Genomic DNA, 15,408 nt, shown 5'->3' with positions numbered 1-15,408 from the left:
TAAGGGTACATATATCTTTTGAATCCATATTTTGGTTTTCTTCAGATATATTGTCAGAAAGTAGAATTGCTGGGTCATAAGGCAGTTCCATTTTTAATTTTTGTTTCTCCATACTACTTTCCACAGTGGCTGCAGAGTCTGCATTCCCACCAACAGTGCAGGAGGGTTCCCTTTTTTCCACATCCTCTTCAACACTTGTTGTTGGCATATAGATCAATGGAACAGAATAGAGACCCAGAAAAAACCCACACCTTTATGGTCAATTAATATTTGACAGAGGAAGCAAGAATATACAATGGGGTAAAGACAGTGTATTCAATAAATAGTGTTGGAAAAATTGGACAGGTAATGTACAAAAAAATGAAACCTGACCACCTTCTTACACCATGCACGAGAATAAGTGGATCAAAGACTTAAATGTTAGATTCTAAACCAAAAAAAAAAATCCTAGAAGAAAACACGGGCAGTAAAATCTCAGACATTTCTCTTAGCAATATTTTTTTCTATCTCCTCGGGCAAGGGAAAAAAAAGAAAAATAAATAAAAGGGACTACATCAAACTAAAAAGTTTTTGTACAGTGAAGGAAATCATCAACAAAATGAAAAGATAATCCACTGAATGGGAGAACATATTCACCAATGATACACCTGAAAAGGGCTTAATATCCAAAATTTATTAAGAACTTATAGAACTCAACACCAAAAAAAATTAATTTTAAAAAATGGACAAAGGACCTGAATAGACACTTCTCCAAAGAGGACATACAGATGGCCAATAGACATGGAAAGATGCTCAATGTCACTAATCATCAGAGAAATGCAAATGAAAACCACAATGAAATACCACCTTACACCTGTCACAATGGCTATCAACATTAAATCAAGATTTCCTTCTTTTTTATGGCTAAATAACATTCCTTCTTTCATATTACTTCAATAAAATTCTATACACACATATATCATATTTTCTTTATTCATTCTTCTAGCTATAGATACTTAGGTTGCTTCCTAAGTATTGGTTATTGCAAATAATGCCACAGTGAACATTGAGGTGCCTATACCTTTTAATTTAGTGTTTTGTGTTTTGGATTTCTTCATAAACAACCAGAAGTGGGATTGCTGAATCATATGGTAGTTCTATTTTTAATTTTTTGGGACACCTCTGTACAGTTTTTCATGATGTCTGCACCAATTTACATTCCCACAAACAGTGCCAAGGGTTCACCTTTTCCCACATTCTCATCAACACTTATTTCTTGCCTTTTTATAATCCCCATTTTTACTGGTGTGAGGTGACATTGTCGTTTTGATTTGCATTTAGTTGAGGTTTAGTGATGTCAAGCGTCTTTTCATGTGTCAACCATCTATATGTCAGATGGAAAAATGTTCAGATCCTCTGACCATTTTTTAATTGGATAGTTTGTTTGAATATACATTCTAAAATATCTATGAATGTACCAAACAAAAAGTTGGTTGTTACAACAGCAGTAGCAGAAATATAGCTCACTTTTTCTCAAATACTTCCAAACCACATAGGCGCTCATGTTTGTACCAGTAGAGTGTTATCAGGATTTGAATGCATTTCAACATTTAATTTCATAAAAATAAAAGATTTGAAATATTTTTTCCTCCCTTTTGAAGGTGATATGCCAGGTAGTTTTGAAAAAGAATCTCTTTTGGGCTGCCACATTATTTACAATGTTACCCATGCAAATATTCTTACAATTAATTAACTTTTTTCCTCAGCCATGAGCTTCTGTTGACAATTGGTTAGGCAGTTTTAGATAATGAATTTAACCCAGTAGTTCTTTATAATCCTTCATAAATATTACTAAAAATTTTCAATGTGGGGCTAGTTATGTCTTTTATTCATTTTTTGTAAGAATCATAGATTTTTTAGAGAATACTAGAATCGTGTCTGTTGTTGTTCTTGTCCGAATGTTGGCAGTAATTATGAGCTTATATTCCCTTTTAAACACATAGTCTATTTAATGGTTAATATAGCATCTCAGTCCTGTAGAGGAAATCTTCAAGACATTGAGAAATACAATGGAAGGTATAAGAAATTGAGAGAAAGTTGAATCTTGGGAGGAAAAACTAAATGTTATAAAAATGGTAGTTTTTCCAAATTTAATTTCTGCACTTGGTGTGGCTCCAGTTGTCAGTGACAAAGGAGTGAGTTGAGGATGAACATAACCCCCGTTGCAGACTCCCAGAAAACTCGCTGTGGAGGTGCAGAGAGGGAGACAACTGGAGGGGCCAAGAGAACTGGGGATTCTTCATTGCTTCAAAGATAAGAGAATCTAGAGCATGTCTGAGTGCCCATCATACCCGGCAATATGAGAAGGGGAGGAGGAAAGGATGTTTTGATTCAGTGGAACTGGGAATGGAGGAGAGGGGACATGGTAGATGTATGTGATGGACCAAGGAAGGTTCCTGAGAAGCTATGGAGAGGTGGATGTATTATTGGCTTTTGAAAGAAAGGGAAATTTGAGGCTTGTATTTTTTCTGTGAAGTATGAGGCTGTTGAGGATGAGGGGGGTGAATAGGATGTGGTTATGTCAGTAGTTTGAGAAAAGTAGAGAAAGCTTGAAAATAGGCATTTTGAAAAGTGAAAGAACCATTTCACTAGAAAAATAAGATTGCTAGCTATAGTATTGTCTATGAATGTTTAGCTATAGATTTCTGTCTGGTTTTGTTAGAATAAACAGCCTCCCCCTAACCAGGTGCAGCCAGGGCCGCTTGCTCTGGGACATCCCTGTTCAGCTAAAGCAGGTAGTTGAGGGGACGTGTAGGAGGTGGTTAAGTGCAGCCATGTTTAGGTGCTTTGGGAAGTTGACTCAAACTTACCGTGGGACAACTTTCAAAGTTTCTATTGATTCTAATTATTTTGATGTATTTTTTAATCAGTCTATTAAAAGTTTATTTCCAGTTTACCTGGTTTTGCAAAATAAAACAACAAAAAAGTTTTTTCTTAGAATGGAAAAAAAGATGTGATATTTGAAGTTCATAACTGGTCTAAGCATTTGTAAATTTTAGACAAAAAGGAATTAGTACTTCATGTTGAGTATTCAAAACATTTATGCAATTATGTTCGCTACTAATATCTCCTTTCTCTGTCTTTTTTTGTTTTTGTTTTTTCAGGAAATAGTCTAGTAAGTTTAACCTGTCATTTATTTAGTCTTCATGGACTAATTGAGTACTTCCATTTAGATATGGTGAAACTTCGTAGATTTTTAGGTAAGTGATTCTAATTCATTTCCAATAGTAATAAGATGTATACAAGAACTTTAAAAAATTTGGTATTAAGTAACTATTGCTCTAAAACAAACCACTCCCAATTTAGTGGCTTAAAACAACGTGCATTGTTGAGCTCCCAGATCTGTGGGCTGTGCATGCTGCTTCCGGTCCTGCTGCTCTCTGTGCCCCTGCAGCTGACAACCCAGGAGCTGGGGCTGACCTGGCGCAGCTCTGTGTGGTCTCCTATTAAGTTAAAAGAATGCAGAGGAGCACTAACCGGTTTGGCTCAGTGGATGGAGTGTCGGCCTGTGGACTCAGGGGTCCCGGGTTCGATCCCGGTCAAGGGCATGTACCTTGGTTGCGGGCACATCCCCAGTGGGGGGTGTGCAGGGGGCAGCTGATCGATGTTTCTCTCTCATCAATGTTTCTAACTCTCTCTCCCTCTCCCTTCCTCTCTGTAAAAAATCAATAAAATATATTAAAAAAAAAAAAGAATGCAGAGGACTTTGGCACCATAATAGATTCACATTAAGAACAAAAAAGAAAGTAATCTTTATTTTAAAACTAGAGGCCCGGTGCATGAAATTCGTGCACTGGGGGTGGGGAGAGTCCCTCAGCCTGGCCTGCACCCTCTCACAGTCCAGGACCCTTCCGGGGATGTCCGACTGCCGTCTTAGGCCCGCTCCCCACGGAGGCGAGAGAGGCTCCTGCCACCGCTGCTGTGCTTGCCAGCTGTGAGCCCGGCTCCTGGCTGAACGGCGCTCCCCCTGTGGGAGCGCACTGACCACCAGGGGGCAGCTCCTGTGTTGAGCGTCTGCCCCCTGGTGGTCAGTGCGCATCAGAGTGACTGGTCGTTCCGCCATTCAGTCGATTTGCACCTTAGGGTTTTGTTACATAAGCTAGGAAAGGCTGAGTTTGTTCAAAGAGTGGTGTCCAGTTTCCAAGAGAGAGCTGGTGACCCAGACCCCTGGAGCCCTGGGTTCTGCACTGGCCCCCTCACTTCCCACCTGTGCTGGCGGCCGGGTCAGGGCAGGTGGAAATGGACTGCACCTGGGGGTGGGAGCTGCGGAGCCTCGGAGCCCAGGTCGGGGCCTGGGGAAGAATTGGGACTACTTTGTAGTCAGGTCTACATCGGCCACGGTTTCCTGATGAAGATGCCACGTTCCTAAGTTTTTGAAGGCTAAAACTTTAAAAGATGGGGTACATTGCACTTAGGTCTCTTATTTTGACAGTAAACTTGAAAGATTATTTGGAATATGTTTAAACGTGCAGGGTGGTATTTACCTAAGACTGCTCTGCTAAGGGGAAAGTTGAAGCTTTTCACCAAATAAAGAAACATGTTAGGAAAAAATTGGTAGCCTAGCATGAGGATTCTTTTTTTTTTTTTTAAAGGAAGAAGACAATGTTTTCTTTCCTCTTATGTACCAAGCTAAGATAAATTTATTACCTAGCATTTTTTTTTTTTAAATATATTTTATTGAGTTTTTACAGAGAGGAAGAGAGAGGGACAGAGAGTCAGAAACATCGATGAGAGAGAAACATCGATCAGCTGCCTCCTGCACACTCCCTACTGGGGATGTGCCCGCAACCAAGGTACATGCCCTTGACCGGAATCGAACCCGGGACCCTTCAGTCCGCAGGCCGACGCTCTATCCACTGAGCCAAACCAGATAGGGCTTACCTAGCATTTTTGAGAAACTTTTTAAAAATACATTTTTATTGATTTCAGAGAGGTAGGGAGAGGAGAAACATCAATGATGAGAGAGAATCATTGATCAGCTGCCTTCTGCATGCCCTCTACTGGGGATTGAGCTGGAAACAGGCGTGTGTCCTTGACCGGAATCGAACCTGGGACCCTTCAGTCTGCAGGCTGATGCTCTATCCACTGAGCCAAACCAGCCAGGGCTTGAGAAACTTTTAATGCACACTTACTCATAAATTGTATGCCTGTGATACTGTACTAGTATATTATATAAATTATAAAACACATACAAAAATAGTTGTTACAAGAGTATTTAAAAGGCTATTTTAAACAATGGGATCAAAGCAAATACAGAATTCCAAGTCTTTTCCTGCTCACAGATGGATTGCAATCGCCACCTTGGGGCTGGCGTGTTCCTCAGAGACCTCTAGGTTTTAGCATGTCTTGCTATTGGCCCCCCACCCCCGTGCAGGTTTGCTGGCACCACAGATAGCTCTCCCGCTAATCCTGGTCCCCTTTTCGTTACAGCATAACAGACACAGAGGGGGAAAGAAAGGATTAGCCGCAGGTCCATCCCTACAAACTGGAAAACGAATTCCCGATCCAAAACCCACCGCGTGATGAAGCCCCCACAGAATCACTTAGACCCTAGTATTTACACTGTTTCAGTGTCTTAAAGATTTTTGTTCACTGATAAATTTCTAGTACCACTTAGAATAGTATCTGGCACAATAAATATTTGTTGAATGGTACTGTTTTTACTAAACTGATTCTTTTGGTCTCATTCACATTTTATTTATTTTTTTAAAATATATTTTATTGATTTTTTACAGAGAGGAAGGGAGAGGGATAGAGAGTTAGAAACATCGCATCGATCAGCTGCCTCCTGCACACCTCCCACTGGGATGTGCCTGCAACCAAGGTACATGCCCTTGACCAGAATCGAACCCGGGACCTTTCAGTCCACAGGCTGATGCTCTATCCACTGAGCCAAACTAGTTAGGGCTCATTCACATTTTAAAAGAGAAAGTATTTTATAATTTTGACATGAATACTTTCTCATTTAAGTTTCAAACAAGCCTGGCCAGTGTGGCTCAGTGGTTGAGCATCAGCCCATGAACCAAGAGGTCACCAGTTTGATTCCAGGTCAGGGCACATGACCGGGTTGCGGGCTCGATTCCCAGTAGGCAGTATGCCGGAGGCAGCCGGTTGATGGATGATTGTCTCTCATCATTGATGTTTCTCTCTCTCCTCTCCCTTTCTCTCTCTCAAAATCAATGAAAACATATATTTTTTAAAAGTTTCAAACAAGTTATGAGTCAAAGTCATATTGATTCTTTAGGTATCCATGTGAGTGTGGGTGGTTATCATCCATGTGAGTGTGGGTGATTAGCATCCATGTGAGTGTGGGTGATTATCATCCATGTGAGTGTGGGTGGTTATCATCCATGTGAGTGTGGGTGGTGATCATCCATGTGAGTGTGGGTGGTGATCATCCATGTGAGTGTGGGTGGTTATCATCCATGTGAGTGTGGGTGATTAGCATCCATGTGAGTGTGGGTGATTAGCATCCATGTGAGTGTGGGTGGTTATCATCCATGTGAGTGTGGGTGGTGATCATCCATGTGAGTGTGGGTGGTGATCATCCATGTGAGTGTGGGTGGTGATCATCCATGTGAGTGTGGGTGGTGATCATCCATGTGAGTGTGGGTGGTGATCATCCATGTGAGTGTGGGTGATTAGCATCCATGTGAGTGTGGGTGATTAGCATCCATGTGAGTGTGGGTGATTAGCATCCATGTGAGTGTGTGTGGTTATCATCCATGTGAGTGTGGGTGATTAGCATCCATGTGAGTGTGGGTGGTTATCATCCATGTGAGTGTGGGTGGTTAGCATCCATGTGAGTGTGGGTGCTTAGCATCCATGTGAGTGTGGGTGATTAGCATCCATGTGAGTGTGGGTGGTTATCATCCATGTGAGTGTGGGTGGTTAGCATCCATGTGAGTGTGGGTGATTAGCATCCATGTGAGTGTGGGTGATTAGCATCTCTCTCTGAACCTGAACAGTCAGCTGATAGCCACCTGGAAATGTCAGTGGGGACCTTGTGATTATCACCGTTTTTTACTTGTCCATGCCTCCCACTTACAATTACATGGGCGGGGGGGGCTTTTTCCTTTGTTACAGTTATGATTCAAGAAGATTACCACAGCCAGAACCCGTACCACAACGCCGTCCACGCTGCCGACGTCACTCAGGCCATGCACTGTTACCTACGAGAACCCAAGGTGAGATGCTGACATTGACAGCAGGTGAATGTTTCTTTGCTTATTTCAGATACTTTTCTCTAAGTTAGTGATTTGGCTCAGAATCACAAGTTTCCTTCACAAGAATGAGATCTAGCGGGATCAAGTTTCCAAAAATCGGCTGTATTTGTAAGCGCAGCTACTGGAGAATTTGGGGGGTTGCTGAGAGAGCAGCTGGAGGAGGCCCAGCGAGGGCCAGATCCCCATCCCCGGGGCTGTCCGGACATCCGCATTGATGCTGTGTTCCCTGAGGGCAGGGACGGCCAGTCCGGCTCAGTGAGGGAGTAGGGAGCTGGCTGCTGTGTGAACATAAACCAGACAAGAGGGACGCCTTGCTGCTCAGGAGCTGCTTCAGTCTCCTCAAGGGGGCGGGGCAAACACTCCTGGGGAGGGACAGGGTTGGGGGTGGTAGGGTCACTTAGAATTAGAACGAATGGGACCCGGTGTCCCAGTGCATTTGGGAAGCAGCGCAGGAAGAGGAGCGATGAAGACTGCTTGGGCAGGCGGGTAGTAGCTAGCTGGCGGCCGTGTGAGAAAGAAAGCAGGAGAAGGAGCATGTTTGGGGGCGGGGCGGGTAGAGATGGTGACTTCGGTTTGAATCTGGAGGCAAATGTATTTGTGCGATATCCAAATGGGTGCCTGATAGACAGGCGGGTAAGAGTCTGACATACAGGAGAGAAATCAAACTTAGAGCTTACTTTCCCTCACAGAACTTTTAAAGTTTTTTTCTTTTCATGTTTCTCGTGTTAATGATTCACTCTTTAATCTACCTGAGATTGTTTGATGTCATGTGTAATCATACATGATTTTTTTTTTGTTTAATTCTGGATTATTGGATTCTCCCAGGATAGTACATATCTATTCTTCTGCCACTTCCCCTCTGTTTTAGTTACCATAAGAATATAATATTTGCACATTGCTTAATGATTTGTTGGTAAGATAGCCTCGGCCGTGCCCACACGTTCTGGGTTGGGAGGGGAGGTTGGTCTGTGTGCAGGGTGCTCGGAGAGTGTGCCTTCGTTCCTCTTGATTAGTGAGCCAGGCTTTAAAAATCTGTATTTTTTAAATGCTGTCACAAATCCTGAAGAGGAAATAATTTTCTTCAACAGCTCCTCCCCATTCTTTGAACTTCTCCACATGCCAATGATAAGCAGTACAAAAATAAATAACAATAAAAACAGCTTACAGTTTTCCCGGGGATTCAAACTCTTAGATGTTGAGTTTTAGTTTTCTTTTCCAGACTGAGATGAACTTGACACAAGGGATGGAAAAAGATTCATTCTGGCATAGAAAGAAAATATTAAAATTGGAATCAAAATTTATCTCAATTGAAGTTTTTCCATTTTCATCTTTATCATGTGTAATATCTGTTAGTTCGGTATCATAATCTATAAGTGTACCAGTATTGGTGGTGTATGATCACATTGTTTTACTGCCAGGGCACACGGTCATACAGGTTTAGAGAACATTGACCTAATGTTACCTAAGTAAAAGTATGCCCTGCTGAGTGTTAGCTTGGCCGGGCATGTGAAGGGCTGTACGAACACAAATCAGCCATTGCCGGGGAGGGGCTGCAGGCAGAGAAGAGGGAGATGGGGTGGTCAGGGGAGTTGGGCCTGAGGTGAGGAGCAGTGGCCCAGTAATGAGAAGGGACTCATGAAAAGCAGGCGATACATGGAGCAAGGTGGTTGTTTTTTATCACTGAAGTTTTCAGTCAGGTAACAAACTTTTTTCTGTGATTATCTTATTGTGTCACCTAAGATTAATAATGACGATTGGGAGCAGCAGTGTAATTGTTAGCTGACAAGGTTGCCTTTTCCGATGTGCGCACATTGTGTTCGCTGTTCTGAGTATGCCGTCCGCTGGGAGAGGCTTGAGTTCAGACTGGGCGAGGACTCTGCTCTCTGATGACCCAGTAGCCTCCTTAGACAGTGGGGCCTCAGAAATATCCTCGCTTTTTAGATTCTTAATTGAGATCCAGTAAATAATTGCTGGTCAGCCTCACACAGGCACCACTTTGCCAGGGCTGACCGGCAGGCTCTGAACAATAGATGAATGATTACTCTAACACACGTTTCTGTGAAAGAGAGGGCTGAGGTACTACCTGGCTATCGCCGCCAAGTAGCCCTGTTTGCCTGCCTCCTCTGGCTTTTATTGGCATAACAGCTTGAACTAAAATTAACCTCTAGATACAATCAGCAAGGTAAGCATCCTTGAGAAAGTATATGCTCCTACAAGGTCGGGTCTAAAAGACCAAACAGAGATTCTAGCAAAACACCCCAGGGGATCGAACTTGTTTGGAAAAGTCAAGATCCCCTCAGAGGCCCCCGACCTTTTGGAGAACTTTCCTTACAGACATTCCAACCAAGTCCTATGCTTCCCCACAAACAGTCTATAATAATAAAAGCATAATATGCTAATTAGACCGGATGTCCTTCTGGACAACCTTCCAGACGAAGCCAGGGCTGCGAGAGAAGCCCGAGTCCCGAGTGCCAGAGGGAAGCCGGTGCCGGCAGCCGGTGGAGGAAGGCCTGCTCTTGCACGAATTTGGTGCATGGGGCCTCTAGTTTCTTGATAAAAATCTGTTAAGAGGGTAGATTTCATGTTAAGTGTTCTTATAATAAAAAATGTTTAACCTCATAGGTCTTTTCTGTTTGCTGTAATGGCTGTGGTAATAAAAATATACAAACCTGTGTTTACTGCTTCAGAACTATTCTTTTTTCACGTAGAATCTTTTTTGAGATGGCTTGTACTTTGCCATTGTGACTAAGCTTGTTTAAAATGAAGCTGTGGAAGGACGAGCTCGGGAAGGTCCCCGGGCAGGGGCTGTCCAGTCTACCTCCTCTCAGTGTCTGAGGGGGCCCGCCCGGCAGGCGTCAGCGGCCTTAGCGAACAGTCCAAACCAGGATGGGAGGACACTGGCAGCACTGCCATTTGGGGCTAATTTAAACCCATTGCAGTGGGACAGAGTTGACTTCAAATATGACTGTAATGAATCTTCTTCTGTCACCTTTAGCTTGCCAGCTCCGTAACTCCTTGGGATGTCTTGCTGAGCTTAATTGCAGCTGCCACGCATGATCTGGATCATCCAGGTGTCAATCAACCTTTCCTTATTAAAACTAACCATTACTTGGCAACTTTATACAAGGTTAGTGCAGATTTATCATCAACATTTAATATTCTTGCATTCCTAAAAATGTTTCATGCTTTCAAGAAGTGAAAGTGGTTAACAAATGTTAGGATTTTAACCAGATTAATATTACTCCCAAATAATTCTTTATGTTCAGAAAGAGATTTATTACCATTAAATAACCCAGATACGTGTGTTTTTTTCTCCTGTAGAATACCTCAGTCCTGGAAAATCACCACTGGAGATCTGCAGTGGGGTTATTGAGAGAATCTGGTTTGTTCTCACATATGCCGTTAGAGAGCAGGTAGGCTGGATTCAGACAAATTTAATTTGCTGTGAACTATGAAAATTAACCTGGCAAAGCAATTTTATAAGGTTTCAAAATTACATTATTATGTTCAAGTGTTCCATAATTTTCAGGTTTTGTGGGGGGAAAGTATTAAATGTAATGGGTAAATTATTTTATAAATTTATATAAAAATTTTAGTAATTTAAACCTGTTCTTCAGTACAGTTAATAGTATTTTTTAGGGAATTATTATGAAAGATCATCCCATGGATTTGAGTACTATATAAAACCCACTCCAAATGTACAATGGCTCAGTCACAGTTTACTGCTTATTTATATAAATAGTATGACATATTTCCATTTTGTGCTAAACCCTGAGTTCTAGAAATAAATAGAAAGTAAACATTCTGTATAATAAATAGATTTATTAAAAATAAAGCTTCAAAACTGATGAGAAGTAAAAATCGTGCAGCTATAGGTCACTTCTGGAGTTATAGGATAAAATAATGAATGGAAAGAACAGAAAAGACTAATTTTTTAGAATAGATCATTTAATGTTAAGCAGGCTACTTGAAAGCCTAATAAAGAGCATTAATGTGAATGAGCCCAACATGACGGAGTTTGCTAACTCTCGTGTCATTGTCCGTAAGCCAAGGTTCAGTAGTGACTGCCTCACAGAGCAGGTGCCTTGGGAAAGCCGTGTCAGTGGTTATGGAAACATGAAGCTAGGTTGGGTATTAAAATTTAAGTTACTATCACAGTTCCTTCCTTTTCCCTTTCATGATTTAAAAACTTGCATGTTTTGTGTAATGACCATAAGGAAAAAGCTGGACTTTATTTTTTATTTTTTTAAACTCTTTATTCATGGATACCATTTGGAGTTATGACAGTACTTCCGGTAAGTAAAATTGTTTCTTGCTGAGTACAGATATAAAAATTGCTCAAACCAGTGTTTGTATATAGAAGTATCTTTTCCTTGACTAAGGTAGATTAAAATGTTTGCTCTGTTATACCTTTTTATCGTGTTTTGCATTTGATAATGAACCCCCTGTTAAATTCTCAGATTTAATACAAGTAAAAACTGAAACTAAGGAACTCTGCACAACAGCATTCTTTGGATGTTGTTTTTTCTGTATTTCAATATTGTGAGCCTTTTAATCCATTAACAGCTCTGATCAGTATACAAAGATAATGTTTGCTATGGCCCATTGAAACAAAAGGCAGGTTTTTATTTTATTTTAATCCTCACCCAAGGATATGTTTATTGATTTTAGAGAGAGCGGAAGGAAGGGAGGGAGAGGGAGAGAGGTGGGCTCCGGCACATGCCCCAACTGGGGATGGACCCATAACCTTCAAGATGACACTCCAACCACGTGAGCCACCCAGCCGGGCAAAAGGCAGGACTTTTTTTTTTTTTAAGTTTATTTCTCTTGTTATTTGATTTGAGACAGTTTTTTTTTTTAATATGGTTTTTTTTTTATTGTTTTGTTGTTGTTAATCCTCATGGAAGATATTTTTTTCCATTAATTTTTAGACAGTGGAAGGGAGGGGAGAGAGAGACAGACATTGATGTGAGAAAGGCACATCGATTGGTTGCCTCCCATGTGCACCCCAACCGGGGCCAGGGATCGAACCTGAAACTCAATGAGCCCTTGATTGGGGGAATCAAACCTGGGACCCTTCAGTACTTGGGCCAATGCTCTAACCACTGACCCACACCTGCCAGGGCTAAAATATCATATATTTTTAACTTATATTAACATGTTACCTTTTACCTTCCAGAAAATTTGGGTAGTCATTTAGATGACTGACTCTTGAGTATACATATACGGCTGTATACAACTGTTGAACTATACATATAATTGAATCTAAACTTTCTCAAACCTTTTGGTGGGATTTCATCAGGATTTAATCAGGCATTTTGTCAAAATGTCTACAGGAGGCGGTTGTTGAATGGACTCTTTTCCCTCCTTTTGAAACTTCCTTCTGCTTTCCAGATCTCAGGCACCAGAAAAGAAACCCAGAGTTGTTTATCCTCAGCACATCCCAGCAAAGAATTTTCACAGGAAATGTACCAGTCTTATTGTTTTTTATAGGCAAATAATTCCACCTTGGCTAGAAAAATAAAAGGCACTCTTTTGAGGATGTTTGCATATTAATATTTTCTACAAACTCTTGGTTTTAATTTTGATTATTTTTGTAGTTTTTTTATGCATTATTTAAAATTCTTTTTTTGTGTGATAGTTTAAAAGTTGTGTGGCAATTAGAATATATCAGGGCTCTATAAAGCTTTCTGAATATTAAGAAAAAATAAGTAACTATTTAATTGAAAGTCTTGTATTTTCTTTTTTTTATATTTTTCTAATTTCAGGAAACAAATGGAGACTCAGATAGGTGCTTTGATACTAGCCACAGACATCAGTCGCCAGAACGAGTATCTGTCGTTGTTTAGGTCCCATTTGGATAGAGGCGACTTATGCCTGGAAGATGCCAGACACAGGCATTTGGTTCTACAGGTAAATGTGGCTTGGAAAGATCCTGTTTCTAGGTAAATCATGTGACTGTTAGACTGAAAATGAAATATTCTAGGGCCGTGTGCGGCGTGGCTGAGTCTTGAGAGAAAGCTGTGGGTTTCCTTCCAGGAGGGAGAGCACCGTCGATTTGCATTGTTCGCACTCGGGATTCCTAACAAAAACGGTTTTTGCAAGAGCATTTTAGTAAGTTCTCACTGAAGTTCAAGGAAGAAATGGACAGAGAATTGGGTGATGTATTTGTCACTTTCTGGCTAACCCAGGCCTTGTGCTGGGCTGTGCAGTTAGGTTTGCAGTCCTGCAGCATTTCTGGAGAAATGGTTGGTAGACCGAATAGGGTCATAAAAGTAACATAAAAAGTGAATTTCCTGTGGCAGTATTTTCTCCTTTTTTTAAGGTGTTATTTTGCCACTATTAGAGTGGGTTTAAACTTATTACATTTGGAATTTTATTTTTTTATTAAAACGATGTTACTGTTTTGCTTTCTAGATGGCTTTGAAATGTGCTGATATTTGTAACCCGTGTCGGACCTGGGAATTAAGCAAGCAGTGGAGTGAAAAAGTAACCGAGGAGTTCTTCCATCAAGGCAAGTTACCGTATTGAACACTAATTAATCTATTCAGCTCATTTTCTTAGCATTATATGAATAAAATAACTCGGACATTTATAGGAGGCCAGTGGTAGATACTTGATATTTTTAGTGACAATTTACAGTAGATGCACATATATCCACTAATGTACAGACTGAGCATGTTTTGAAAATTAGCAGTTCTCTTCAAGTCGTCGGATGTGTGTGCATGCATTTATGAATCGGCATCAATCAGGTTGGAAATTTTGCTGAATGGAAAGACTTTGTTGACCTTACCCTCCTGTCCTGTGGGGAGGGCGTGGCCATATGAACACATAAGACGTTTTTGTGCTTTAATCCCGGGAACCAAGGATCTTCATTTCATGCACCTTCCTTTTAGAAATCTAAGATTTAAATAAAAATGCTGGCAGAACTACAGTGTTGGGGTAAAACACCTGGTAAAAGTCCCCTGCCTCCTCCATTGGAGAGAGGCTCTGCTATGTGCGAACGACCTAAAGAGCCACCTGGGAGGCTGTCCTCGGGATTAAATACGTTGCCTTTTTTCCTAAGGAATTGACAGGTAAGATGTAGACTTCAGTTACAGACAGTAGGTCTGCTCCACATTAATACTCTGTCCCTTTTGTTAATTTCTAGGAGACATAGAGAAGAAGTACCATTTGGGTGTGAGTCCATTTTGTGATCGTCAGACTGAGTCTATTGCCAACATCCAGATTGGTAACTATACATGGATACGGGCCAGTTAGAAAAATGCCCTGATTGGAACTTTGTCAAGAAAAAGAGATACACATTTGAAATATAGAATATTACAATTATGCTCATTTAAACAATCTAAAATTTTACTCTTGTCTTATTTTGCTCTTATAATTATTCTCATTTGACCACAGGTTGTAAAAAGCATAATTTTTACAGAACATGTAACAGCTCCTTTTTTGTGTGTTCTAAAATGGAAATGCGCTTTTTGCATAATTCTGGGACGTGAAAAGGTGACCACTGAGCTGAATGTAATGTGAGAGCACTTTGCACTGCTTGCTCTTCTTGTTCATCACGCCGCTTGGCTTAAGTAATTCCTCCACCTCTTGCACAGGCCTCTTGAAATCTTGCCTCGATTTGTCCCTTCAGTCTCCACCTCTGAAGTTGTCCCTTCAACAACTTCCCCTCGTTTACCTAGAGCAGCAGAGCAGCCGAGGACCCTCCAGTGGCCCCCAAGTCCCCGCTGCACCTTCAGCCTCATGGGCTCCTTTTCCTTGTCCCGTCCTCCAGAAGCCACCTTCCTCTCTGCCGGGCAGGCAGCGTCCTCTCCCGGGCCCTCAGGGCCCTCCTGGCCTTTGTGATCTGCTCCTGAGCCAGCACTGCAGGGGGCCGAGGGCACGGAGAACCATGTGTGAGGGACCGTAACTGCAGGAAGAAGTGCAAGAGACTCCTGTGATGGACGCTGGGCAGTGGTGGCAGGACAGACGGGCATGGGCTGGGCATGTCGGGTAACTCAGCAAGGGTTCGAGGAATGACTAATTTTGGTCGCTGGTATGCAGTAGGGCCTTTGAGAATTGGACTGAACATAGTGAAATGTGTACACAGATTTTAGGAAGATAAAACTTCTGGACAGTCAGAAGATAGCATAATACTGTG

General features: G+C 41.5%; 1 protein-coding gene across 4 annotated transcripts in view; it reads left to right on the top strand.

Annotated features, from left to right (window-relative positions):
* The window catches only part of PDE7A (phosphodiesterase 7A), an 89,757-nt gene that overhangs the window by 66,885 nt on the left and 7,464 nt on the right, over positions 1-15,408 (top strand). For 3 of the 4 annotated variants that reach the window (XM_080646729.1, XM_080646726.1, XM_080646727.1), the window contains exons 6-12: positions 3,144-3,239; positions 7,126-7,226; positions 10,261-10,392; positions 10,587-10,678; positions 13,034-13,178; positions 13,683-13,779; positions 14,416-14,496. In XM_080646729.1, coding sequence (XP_080502855.1) covers positions 3,144-3,239; positions 7,126-7,226; positions 10,261-10,392; positions 10,587-10,678; positions 13,034-13,178; positions 13,683-13,779; positions 14,416-14,496 — 744 coding nt within the window. The remainder of the gene's footprint in view (positions 1-3,143; positions 3,240-7,125; positions 7,227-10,260; positions 10,393-10,586; positions 10,679-13,033; positions 13,179-13,682; positions 13,780-14,415; positions 14,497-15,408) is intronic. The other variant, XM_080646728.1, reaches the window with a different exon arrangement.

Source organism: Plecotus auritus (genome assembly GCF_963455305.1).
Source record: "Plecotus auritus genome assembly, chromosome: 11".
NCBI lineage: Eukaryota > Metazoa > Chordata > Mammalia > Chiroptera > Vespertilionidae > Plecotus > Plecotus auritus.
The sequence above is the reverse complement of the archived record's forward strand: the minus strand, read 5'-3'. Positions and strand labels throughout refer to the sequence as shown.